Raw genomic sequence first — 12,408 nt, 5'->3', positions numbered from 1 at the left:
GGAAGCTGTCGTGCCACTGCCTGGGAGCAGGTTTGTGCGTTTCCTAAAATCCAGCAGCCTCACCTGAACCCCCCTCAGGACCTCAGCTGAAACGGTGCTGGGACGTGAAGGTGATGGCTGCAGCATCATCCTCATCCCTCCTGGATGAACCTGGACACATCTGAGGGTGTCTGGGGCTCTGCCCTGCACCCAGCCCTGCTCAGAGCTTCGCTGTCGGTGCAGCCTCAGCCCTTGGGAGTGCTGAGCTGTGCTGTGGGCTCCTGGAAAAAAAAATCAATCTTCCCATCAGCACGGTGCAACGCGTCCTTCCAGGAAGGGGTCAGCAGGATCTTGCTTGGCTGCTCTCCTTCATCCCAAAGCAGAGCCAGGGTGGAGCAGCTCTCAATTCCACAGGGATGGTGCTGGGGGACTCCAAACCCAGGGGTTTTCCTCTTCCAGACAAGTTTTGCAAGAAGACAGCAAAAAGGCTGCAAGTCGCAGGACCTGGATGCCAGAAAGGAGCAGAGGTGGCAGGAAATCCCAAACCAGCAGAAAATGCAGCTTTTCTGTTCTGGGTCAAACGCAGAGGAGGAAGTGGAGACACAAGAAGAGGAAAGCCCTTTCAAGAGGTCAAGTCTGTACGAGGCTCCTGGGGATCCACAGCACTTCCAATTCTGAAGGACAGCAGCCTGGAGATGGTCAGGAGCTCCATTCTGAAGGACAGCAGGCTGGAGATGGGCAGGAGCTCCATTCTGAAGGACAGCAGCCTGGAGATGGTCAGGAGCTCCATTCTGAAGGACAGCAGCCTGGAGATGGGCAGGAACTCCATTCTGAAGGACAGCAGCCTGGAGATGGGCAGGAGCTCCATTCTGAAGGACAGCAGGCTGGAGATGGTCAGGAGCTCCATTTTGAAGGACAGCAGGCTGGAGATGGGCAGGAGCTCCATTCTGAAGGACAGCAGCCTGGAGATGGGCAGGAGCTCCATTTTGAAGGACAGCAGCCTGGAGATGGGCAGGAGCTCCATTTTGAAGGACAGCAGGCTGGAGATGGGCAGGAGCTCCATTCTGAAGGACAGCAGGCTGGAGATGGGCAGGAGCTCCATTTTGAAGGACAGCAGCCTGGAGATGGGCAGGAGCTCCATTTTGAAGGACAGCAGCCTGGAGATGGGCAGGAGCTCCATTTTGAAGGACAGCAGCCTGGCGATGGGCAGGAGCTGCCTCCCCAGAGCATGACCAGCCAAGTGGAAGCAGAGCAGTCCCAGTGGCACGTGGGACCAGCAGCTGCCACCTCCCAGTGCTGCTCTGGCAAAAAAACCCATCCCAGGCACAGCAGATGCCACCTCAGATGTCACCTCAGCCCTGCTCTGGGGTGGGTGGCCGAGCTGGGACACGCTGACCCACCTGGCTGTGCTGCACAGGGAGCTGACCCTGTGTCACTGTAGGACACAAAAAACCACAAGCACACACACTGCTGCTCTAAAGGTGAAGGAAAAAGGGAAGTTTATTTTCTGATTCTAACATTTATAGTTTTTCCAAAAGTGGCAGTGCCACCTCTCCAATGACACTGGACAAACCAACAGTCCATCAACATTCTCCTCCTCCATAAAGGAATGCAAAACAATGAGTTATTTACAGAAAGTGTGTGAGAAAGTTCACTACAAGAACGTCAGCATCAGAAGGCTCAGAAAATCTTTAAAAAAACAGAGTGACAACCCTGAGCTCCCACAGCCAGAGCTCAGAGGAGCAGCAGCCTCTGGGGCAAAAGCAGTGAGGAGAGCAAGGAGAGGAGCAGCAATGTGATGGATGTTCCCACTGTGGGGGCACAGAGGCTGTGCTGGAGCCCAAAAACAGCCTGTCCCCACTGGGATCTCACTGAGATGCTGAGGTGGAACCATTCCTGGGGCTGGGTTTGGTCCTGTCAGCTCCTGTGGACCAGCAGGGAAAAGGTAAAACAATGTACCTTGCCGTACAGCCCAGGGAGAGCTGCATCCCCTCCTGCTGGAATCCAGCTGGGAGAGGGGCAGGGATTCACCACAGGGTGAAAAAGGCTGCCCAGCATGGGGGGATTCACTGGGGTGGTGCCCTGAACCCTCAGCCAGAGCCAGGACAGAGGCTGTGCTCAGAAATCCCTGTTAGGTGTCATCAGAAATCCCTTTTAGGTATTTAGGGACACCAGGTTAAATCCAGCTGCCACCATTTTAGAGCCCTGAACCCAACACTGCCACGTGTAAAATCCACCTGGGAAAAACACAGATTGGCTTCTTGCTTTATTTATCAGCCAGGGCTGGGAGAGCAGGGACACATCCCTGAGCCACCTTCCCTGGCTCCAGAAATGTGTTCATTATTGCCAGGCTGTGCCTGGCAGGGTGAGGATGGCTCTCAGATTACAGATGTTTATCAGTGAACTATAATAAAGGTGGGGACAGTGACACCAAGATGAATATTATATTTCAGGGGAATTTAAATGAAATGATCCATCATGGCCAGCAGATCAGCACCACCTCCTGCCAAGCCCTGCACCGAGCAGAGCAGCCCCACAGTCACCTTGGCTTTTCCAGAGGAAAAGCAGCAGTGACAGGTAAAGAGAAACACCCTGGATTTCAAGGGTAAACAGCAGCATGGAACTGGGCCGGGTGGCAAGGGAGCCACAGCATGGCAATGGGACACCCCCAGAACGTGGGGACAGCCCCTGGTCCCACACTGAGCACCCCAGCATCAGAGAGCCCTGGAAATGGGCCGTGGTTTGGGCAGGATGTGCAGGGGAAGGGTTATGGAGCTCCTTTTCCCTTCAGCGAATTATTGCCCCTGGAAGCAGGAGGTTGGTCCCTCCAGGGAGGAAACAATCAGAAACCACTCTCCCTCCATTGGCTCGCCCACAATTTGCTACCTGTTGCATTTTACAATCGAGAAGGTAAGAGGGCAGGAATAAAGCACAGAGTGGGTGCAGGGCAGGGACACCAGGAGTGCTCCGAGCCGCTGCAATCCAGCCACGCAGGCATTACACATTCATCTGAATTTTAAATACAGAGCATGATGACTGGCATCCTCACAACTGCCACCACAGCCTCACACTCCAGCTTTTATGGTAATTCACAGGGAGTTACCCACAAGGCACCGCAGAGATTTTCTTGGCAGCCATCCTAAACTAATTTTTATAGGTTAGTGTACGGTTATACATAAACGTTTAAGAAAAATAAAATGGCGACTTGGAGGGAAGGACATGGCTGGGAGGTGCTGGGCTGTGGCACCTGATGGTCCAAAATGCCACAGGCCTGAGTGTCACAGGTATCTTTTATGAAAAATCCTTTCCTTTGGGATTTTTCCTCCTGAGAAGATGAGAGGCCTCAGGAACAAAATGTAAACATTGATTATCTGCTGTTAATGCAACAGGTGCATCTGGGATTGGTCTCATGTGGTTGTTTCTAATTAATGGCCAATCAGTCAGCTGGCTCGGACTCTCTGTCCAAGACACAAACCTTTGTTATCACTCCTTCTTTTTCTATTTTTATCAGGCCTTCTGATGAAACCTTTTCTTCTATTCTTTTAGTATTATTTTAATGTAATATATATCATAAAATAATAAATCAAGCCTTCTGAAACATGGAGTCAGATCCTCATCTATTCCCTCATCCTAAGACTACTGTAAAGACACAGTCACACCTGAGGTGCACTGCTGGCCACTATGGCAGGGCCAGGGGACAGAACCACTGGCTACCACAGGGCCCAGCCCTGCCTCAGTGCCCCTGGGTGTCCTGAGCCCCCCTGAACCCTTTGCAGGATGCTCAGGTCAAGCAGGTCCCACCTGGCCAGGTGACAGCACTGCCTGCTCACAGGGACCTGTCTGCGATGCCCAGCCCCTGTCCTGGGGACACCAACCTGGAGGGGATGGGAACAACCCCAAGGAACAACAAGTTGGTGTTCCTGATGGTGTTTGTAATGGTAGAAATCCCAGCAGCCTGAGAAGCACCCCTCACAGAAGCGTGGGATGGTTTGGGATAGAAGAAGCCTCAAAGAGCATCTCCTTCCACCCCAGCGGGACACATTTGCTGTCACCTTTGCTTCCCGCATTTCCTGGCTGTGCTGGACAAGGGGAAACTGCTGCTCATTTTCCAGCCCGAGCAGGGGAAGGAGCTGGAGCTGCTGCCAGGGAAACAAAGGAGAGAGGCAGCAGGAGGGAAACCTCGAGCACTGCAAGCCCGGAGCAGCACCCATCTGTGATTCACAGGCACCAGAGCAAACACTGGGTGATGTCAGAGCTGACGATCAGCTCAGAAAGAGCCAAAACCCCTGAGCTGCTGCAGGTTGTGCTGCACACACACACACACACACGCCTGTGGCAGCAGAGGGTCTGTCCATCCCTGCTGGATCACAACGGCAAAATGGAGGGAAGCACCAAAAGGAAAAAGCTCTCAGACTTAAATCAGCCGTGGAGTTACTCACGAGGCTGATTTGGGTACGGGGACGCCACGAAGAAAAGAATGGAACAACAAATCAGAGGGAAAGGTGGGGAGATTCAGCTCCAGAAACACAAAGAGACAAAGCCCTGGATTCCCCAGCAGGCAGCTGCTTTCCCTGGATGGGATCAGTGCAGTTGGAGAAGCCACACACACAGCACAGCCTCCCTCCCATGCTCACCATGCGCCACCCCAGCTGGCTGCTCCCGTGCAAGGAGGAGGAGGAGAGCACTTTGTCCCAGCTTTGTGCCACCTCCAGGAGCACGAGGTGACCCTGAGAGATCCCACAGCTCCTCGGGTGTCACTGCCCACAGAGAGAAGGGAAAGCAGGGGAAAATCCCCATCATCATCATCCCTGCAGGCCATGGCCAAGAACCCCAAGGGAAAGCAGGGGGAAAATCCCCATCATCATCATCATCATCCCTGCAGGCCATGACCAAGAACCCCAAGGGAAAGCAGGGGGAAAATCCCCATCATCATCATCATCATCATCATCATCCCTGCAGGCCATGGCCAAGAACCCCAAGGGAAAGCAGGGGGAAAATCCCCATCATCATCATCATCATCATCCCTGCAGGCCATGGCCAAGAACCCCAAGGGAAAGCAGGGGGAAAATCCCCATCATCATCATCATCATCATCATCATCATCCCTGCAGGCCATGGCCAAGAACCCCAGACTGATGCAGAGATGGCAGCAGGAGAGGCAGGACCCTGGGAATGGATTCACCTGTGAACCCTTCACTCCTCAGACCCCAACAGGCTTCAAAATCCTCCTGGACAGAGAGAGATCCTTCTTGCAAACCCCTGCAGGACCTGCCACACGTTCCAAACTGTGGCTGCAGCCAAACCAGCCTTGTTCCTGGGGCTTTCTGGGGACATCCCAGCTGCTCAGAGGTCACTGTAGCCCCCGGCGTGGTGCAAACCAGCACTGACAGAGCACTCACCTATGAAATGGGGCTGAAAACAAGGGATTCAGCTGCTGCCGTGCAAAACCAACCCTGACACGGCAGCAGGAGTGGAGAACTCCAGGGTCTGGGCACAAACAGCCACAGGCTTCCCAACCTGAGCCATCCCACAGCCCCGATTTAATCTGATTTATGCAAATGTTAAACCAATTTAGGTGTACACATTGTACGGGTTGCCTGGCCCAGTTTAATTTGATAGGTTTTTAAACCTGTTTAGACAAACTAGTATCTGCTGTCTAATCTAGAGCAGCTCCTGTTTTTGTGCAAATGTTGCCAGGGAACTGGAGCACGGAGGTTCTGATGGATCCTGGCTGTGCAGCACCACTCACAGTGTGCAAGCACTGAGTGATAGCAGTGCATGGAAAGCAGGAATGATAAAAATCCCATTTCCCTCAGGGCTGGCTCCCAAATCCCTCCTGCAGCACCAGGAGCTGTGCAAAGGCGAACAGCACAGGCAGCCTTTGCCAAGCTGGATGAATTACCAAGGCAAGACAACGATACCCAAGCTAGAAAAGAAAATAAAAAGTCCGAAAGAATTATGTTGGATCAGGCTCAGAACTCTAGAGGGTTTATGGGTTGAAAGACGGGGGGGAAATAAAAGACAATTTCCAGTTTTCTAGGCTGATGTCAAGGAAAAAAAAAAATTGGTCAAGTTATAAAGAAAATAATCAGAAAGAGAGGACAAGAGGAAAAAGAAAGGTCTAACAAACAGAGCCTGCAGATTGCTCCAGCTTATTGTGTAATAAACTTTGCAGAAAGGAAGCTGGACCGAGCGTTACTACTTCAGGGCTCAGAGGTTTAAAATCGACCACAATTTTTAAAAAGCAATACTGACATAGCCAGAAGCTGCCCAGCCTGGCTGGCTCTTTCCATTTGCAAATATTAAAAAAATAATAAAATATATGTCCTGGGGGTTGTGCCCAGAGACCCCAAAGCCCCCAGGTCCTGACCCCATTCCCTCCATCCTCTGCAGGAACCAAAGAGCTTCAGGGATGGACTCAGCTGGGCCAGGGGAAGGGATTATTTGGAGTACAAGCCAGGCACATTTTTCATGCTGTTGAAGCAATGATATTTAACAGAAGTCATTTACAGATTTTCCCTTTTTGTTGAGGAGAGAGTTATGAATAATATGCACGTTCTTATCAACTCACATAAGAAGAATTTAAAGCTCAAAGTTCAGCAAGTGAGGATTAAACCACTTAGCAGCATCCTTTTAATGCAACTGAGTAACCTCTCTCCTTACCATAGGCTGGCACTGCCCACACTGACTCGGGTTACATCTGCCTTCCCTTTATCTCGGGGCTGCTACACTGGCAATTTTATCTCTGCAACGCAAAAGAAAAACTGTTTGAGGAAAAAGAAAAACTGTTTGAGGAAAAGAAAAACTGTTTGAGGAAAAAGAAAAACTGTTTGAGGAAAAAGAAAAACTGCTTGAGCAGGGCACAGAGCGAGTTCACACGCAGCCCGTGCCACGGGCCACGCTCCATCCGTCACACAGCTCCCCTCCCACGCTCCACGTGGGGAGAGCATCCGCGGCTCACGGTTTACTACCTGGAGTAACTCTGCTCTGGGAGAGCAGCTGGACGGGCTGCCAGCCTGGGGAGCCGCCCCGAGGGGATCTCCGAGCTCAGAGGAGCCTCAGGTTGGGGTGTCCTGGCTCAAAATCAGCTCTGGGGTGCCTTAGGATGGCTCAGGGTCAGCTGTGGGATGCTTTAGGATGGCTCGAGCCTTTTCCCGGTTTAAAATCAGCTCTGGGGTGCCTTAGGATGGGCTTGAGCCCTTTCCCAGCTCAGAGTCAGCTTTGGGGTGCCTTAGGATGCTCGAGCCCTTTCCCAGGTCAAGGTCAGTTCTGGGGTGCTTTAGGATGCCCAGAGTCAGCTCTGGTGTGCCTTAGGATGCTTGAGCCCTTTCCCGGCTCAGAATCAGCCAGGATAAATTACAAAGGATAGATTTTTTGAGCCTTTCCTAGCTCAGAATCAGTTCTGGGATGCTTTAGGATGCTTGAGCCCTTTCCCGGCTCAGAATCAGCTCTGAGGTGCTTTAGGATGACATGAGCCCTTTCCCAGCTCAGGGTCAGCCAGGCTAAATTACCAAGGATAGATTTTTTGAGCCTTTCCTGGCTCAAAATCAGCTCTCGGGAGCCTTAGGATGGCTCAAGCCCTTTCCCAGCTCAAAATCAGCTCTGGGGTGCCTTAGGATGCCCAGAGTCAGCTCTGAGGTGCCTTAGGATGCCCGAGCCCTTTGGAGCTGTTCCAGGGCTCTGAGGAGCCACCAACACCACCCCTCCCCTGCCTCAGTTTCCCTGAAGCGTGGCCACGTCATCTCCTTGGCCATCCCACCTGGCTGGAGCCCAGCTGCCTCCGTCCCACCTCTATCCCCAAGGCAGCAGCAGGATTTGGGCTCTGACAGGAATCCAGGCTCCTGGAGAGAGAGCACAGACAGGTTTGTCCTCTGCTGCTCGGGGAAGATGTCACACTCCTCAGCAGCCAGGAAAAGGCAGAGCAAAGCTGCTCCCCTCGGGATGAGACAAAAAGGGACGCCCCAGGAAGAGGCTTTGCTTATCAAACCTGCTTTTATCAACCCAGTGAGCATCAGGGGGGCAGAGACACCTCTTGGGGGGCACAAAGGGGACAACACAAATTGCCAGCGAGGCCAATGCCAAAGAGAGCCACCAAAGCACCCGAGGAGCTGCTGTCCATCCCCTCCATCACCCCACAAACAGCTCTGCTGCAGGGCACCCCTCTCCCCACACAGCCCTTCAGTGGCACAGCTTCAGCTGGAAGCTCCTCGCGCATTACTCAAAGTATTTATGACTTTTTCCCCATCTGAAATATGGGCCTTTACCACGCACAGGAAGGAGGAGGAGAGTGCCAGCAAACCTGTTAATTTATAAGTCAATCTGGCAGGGAACAATTAACAGCATTGCCGCTGTTGGGTGTGCAGAAGGGGGGGGGTATCTTCCCCCTGGGGAAGGCAGGAGGGGTCTCTCCATCAGCACACGCCCTGCCCTGCTGAACCCAGCAGCCTTTGTGCCCAGCACCCTGGTCCAGCTCCATTTCCCTCCCTGGGAGCTCTCACAGGGACAAACAGCCCAATCCCCCACAGCCAGATGACACAAACAGCTCCCCTGGCCAGGCACAGCTACACAACCCCCAAAACACCATTCATTTATGGGGGGAAATCATAAAAATCCCGAGCATTTTGTCGTGGCCAAGCCAAGCTGCGAGAGCAGCAGGAGTGCCACAGGAGCATCCCCTGCACACCCAGGAGGGGATGGGTGGCACTTCCCTCGCCCCACAGAAGGGCTGAAACCCCCCAGAAAAAAACCAAATCTGCTTTTTTCCTTCCACCTTTGTGGGAGCAAAGCCTCCCGGGACTCTGAGAGGGTGAACACACAAGAGCAGAGATGTCCCTGCCCCAGGGAGTCCGGACCCACCCTGCAGATGCCAGGGCTGCCACCCCCACACCCGCACCGCTCCCCTCATCCCACACCGCACCCTCTGCCTGCCCAGCAGGGACTGGAACGGGATCCTCCTGGGGAAGCACAAACATTCTTCATCACTGCTCTTATTGAAGGGCTGGGGGGGCTTCACCCTCATTGTGATAAATTTTGGCTCCGGGGCCGGCTCTTGCCGGCTGCGGGATGATGCCAGGGCTGGAGATTTCAGCTGAAATCCCCGCGGGCAGATGGAAAACACCACCTGCTGTCACCCCAGGGGCGTCCCTCGGTGACTCCACGGCTGTCCCCAGCGCCGGAGCCGATTCCCCTTTCAGAAGGGGGAGGTTTGGTGTAGGGGAAGAAACCCCCCCAACATGGGGATTTGGCTGGTTTTGGGGCGATCCACGTCCCTTCCTCGCTACTGCCGATGACAGCGGGGCAAACCCCACCTGCTGCGGGGCTCGGGGTGGCGGCAGGACAGGACAAGGCAGCGCGGTGTCTGCGGTGGGAGCGGGCAGCACCCCGGGGGACACAGCCGTGTCACCAGGATACGGCACCGCACAGAGCAACAACGCTCCGAGGGCTCCTCCGACACCGCATCCCGGCGATGCCGCTCCGGTTTCACCACCGGAGCATCCCAGCGTGCCGGGAGCTGGGAGCGGCACCGGCTCCACCACCGGAGCATCCCAAGGAGCCCGGAGCCGGGAGCTGGGGAAGCCCTGGACGGTTCTGCCGAGCATCACCGGGCACGGGCGGTCCCACGGTGCTCTCCGCGGGAGCGCAGCCCTGAGCGCGGCGGTGATGCCGGAGCCCGCACGGAGCCGCACCCCGAACCTCGCACCCCGAACCCGCGGGGACCGCGCTCGGGAGGCGCCGGAGGGACGGGGCGGGGGCGCGGCGGCAGCGAGAAAAGAGCACGGCGGGGAACCGGGGGGTCCTACAGCGCGGGGGAGGCAGCGGCAGCGGGGCGGGGGATGGAGCCGGGCGCGGACACATCGCGGTGCGGCGGGGCACGGAGCGGGGCGTGGGGCGGGCTGTGCCCCAGGACCCCCCGGCCGGGCTCCGGCGCACCCCGGAGCCCCCGCCCGGTCCCCGGCGCTCCCCCTCCCCGCACCCCCGCTATAGCGCGGCCCCTTCCCCCCCCACCCCTCCCATACATCCCCCCCATAACACGCCCCCCATTCTCCGGTGCCACCCACCCGCGACCCCCCATCGGCACCGGCCGCGCCCCCGCACCGAGCCCCCCGCCCGCCTGCCCACCCACCCCTCCCGAGCGCTCCCCGTTACAAGCCCACCACCCCCGCTATACCGCGCCCCCTCCCCAGCCCCGCGGCGGAGCGGAGCGCTCCCGCACCGTGCCCCGCTATAGCGCGCCGCCGGTACCTGCCGGCGCGGCCGCCCGCTGCCATGCTGCCGGCGGAGGGGCTGCGCGGGGCCCTGCTCCGCCTCGCCGCCGCCCGTTCCGCCGCCGCCCGTTCCGCTCCGCCCGGGGCTGGCGAGCCGGGGCCGCGCCGGGCGCGGGGACACTGCGGCGAGCCGCGCTCCCGCCCGCCGCCCGCTCGCTCCGGTGATGTCATTCCCCGGGCCGCCGCGTGACGTCACCGCGGGGCGGGACACCCCGGACACGCCCCCGCAGCGCCGGGAGGGGCCCGCGGGGGCCGTGACGTCACCGCGGGAGGTTAGGGCGTGGCCGCGCCTTAAAGGCGCCGCGCACGTGGCAGCGGAGGCGCGAGGAGCGAGCGGGGTTTGGGGGGTCCTGCCCCGACCGCGTTTGGTGCAGGCGCTGTGAGCCCCGGCTTTAACACACCCCGAGGCTGAGAAAATTCTTCATGTGCGCCCCATCTCCCATATTTAACATTTAATCGATTTATATTTATTGATAATAATATATATATTTTATATATTATATATAATATTTATTTATTTTTAATAATATATATCATAAACAATATACAATATATTATTTATAATAGACAATATAATATATAATATATAATATATAATATATAATATATAATTTATAATATATAATATATAATATATAATATATAGTATATAGTATATAATATATAATATATGATATATGATATATAGTATATAATATGTAATATATGATATATGATATATAATATACTATATATAGTATAGTATATATTATATACTATATATGATATACTATGTATTATATATTATCTAATATATATTATAGAGTATATATTATATAGCATATAGTATATAGCATATAGTATATAGTATATATTATATACTACATATTTTATATATAATATATTACATAGTATATAGTATATATTATATAATATTATAACTAGTATATAATATATACTATATACTATATACTATATACTATATAATATATAATATGTGATATATGATATATAATATATAATGTATAATATATAATATATAATGTATAATATGCAATATATAATATATATTTATAAATATGTAAATATATTTAATATTAAATATGCTTAATATGTAATTCTTCATATTTTCTGTATTTAACATATTCCCAGCAATAACTGGAGGAATGATTTTGCCCTCGTTTTCCCATACAACCCCATAGGGACTCCTAGGAGCCCCAAGGACCCCCAGGATCCCCGAGGGACCCCCAGGAGCAGCTCCAAGGTGCCCCACGCTGCTGTGGGGTCCAGCCCCACCCTCTCACTCCTGGGAGGGTCCCATCCCCTGTCCCAGACCCTTTTCCCATTTTTCCTGCCGAGCAGGGACCAATCCCCGATTCTCTCCCTCTCCCCCAGCCCAGCCCCTCTGCACAGGCCCTGCATCGCCAGGGCCCCCCGTCCTATCTGCTGCATCTGTGTTCTTAATGGATGTATCATATTTTACAGTAATTTCCTCATTTGTCATGCAATCAAATCCTTTGATCAGACACGGGAGAAATGTAAATATCAATTATTAACCAGCCCATTCTGGTCTTGCTTGACTGGATATTTTTTTTTTTATTATTTTTTTTTTTTTTGGAGGAAGGAATTGATTCATTTGCAATTCAAGTCTCCAAGTCATTCTTAATTTGGATGCTTGCATTTCTGGATGGGCTGTATTTTTGAAGGGGGAGGTATTTGATCACTAGAGCGATCAATGGCTCCATGTATATTTTATAGTGGAGAGATAGTTGTGCAGAAAAATGTAAAATAAGTGGGGGGTTTTAAATCCTGTGCGTAGAGAGCTGCTACACCGTGGTTCAAAATCTCAGTAGCCAAATTTGCTGCTCTACAGTCATTTATAGCCCTTCAGAGCGTTGGCATGAAATGGAGAGGTGGCCAGGAAATTTCTGACAGAATATTTTTCCATCTGCAAATAGTTCTATTTTTTTTATTATTTTCTCGTGAGAGTGAGGCAATTTGTATAAACACACTGCCTTAGGCAAAAAAGGCTTTGGAAATGAAAATAATAACAAAAAAAAAGTGAAATAAAATTACAAGAAAGATGAAACTCAGTTGCTTTCTTTTTGGTTTCCCATTTGGAGATGGTTTTCCACCCAAAGCTTTGGAAGTTTCTGGTGTCTGTATGGCCTGAAAAGTCAAGCTGG

General features: G+C 52.8%; 2 protein-coding genes across 2 annotated transcripts in view; one reads left to right on the top strand and one right to left on the bottom strand.

Moving 5' to 3' along the window:
• Window positions 1-10,288, bottom strand: part of PTPRS (protein tyrosine phosphatase receptor type S) — a 150,391-nt gene extending 140,103 nt beyond the window's left edge. The window contains exon 1 of the mRNA XM_063161109.1: window positions 10,221-10,288. The gene's annotated coding sequence lies outside the window, so the exon portion shown is untranslated. The remainder of the gene's footprint in view (window positions 1-10,220) is intronic.
• On the top strand, window positions 3,825-10,408 carry LOC134420920 (basic salivary proline-rich protein 3-like). Its single transcript, XM_063161326.1, has 2 exons — window positions 3,825-3,917; window positions 9,272-10,408. Exons 1-2 carry the CDS (start codon window positions 3,825-3,827, stop codon window positions 10,406-10,408), a joined length of 1,230 nt encoding a protein of 409 aa, XP_063017396.1.
• Window positions 10,409-12,408: the final 2,000 nt, after the last annotated feature.

The sequence above is a fragment of the Melospiza melodia genome, chromosome 7, assembly GCF_035770615.1.
Source record: "Melospiza melodia melodia isolate bMelMel2 chromosome 7, bMelMel2.pri, whole genome shotgun sequence".
NCBI classification, from domain to species: domain Eukaryota; kingdom Metazoa; phylum Chordata; class Aves; order Passeriformes; family Passerellidae; genus Melospiza; species Melospiza melodia.
The sequence above is the reverse complement of the archived record's forward strand: the minus strand, read 5'-3'. Positions and strand labels throughout refer to the sequence as shown.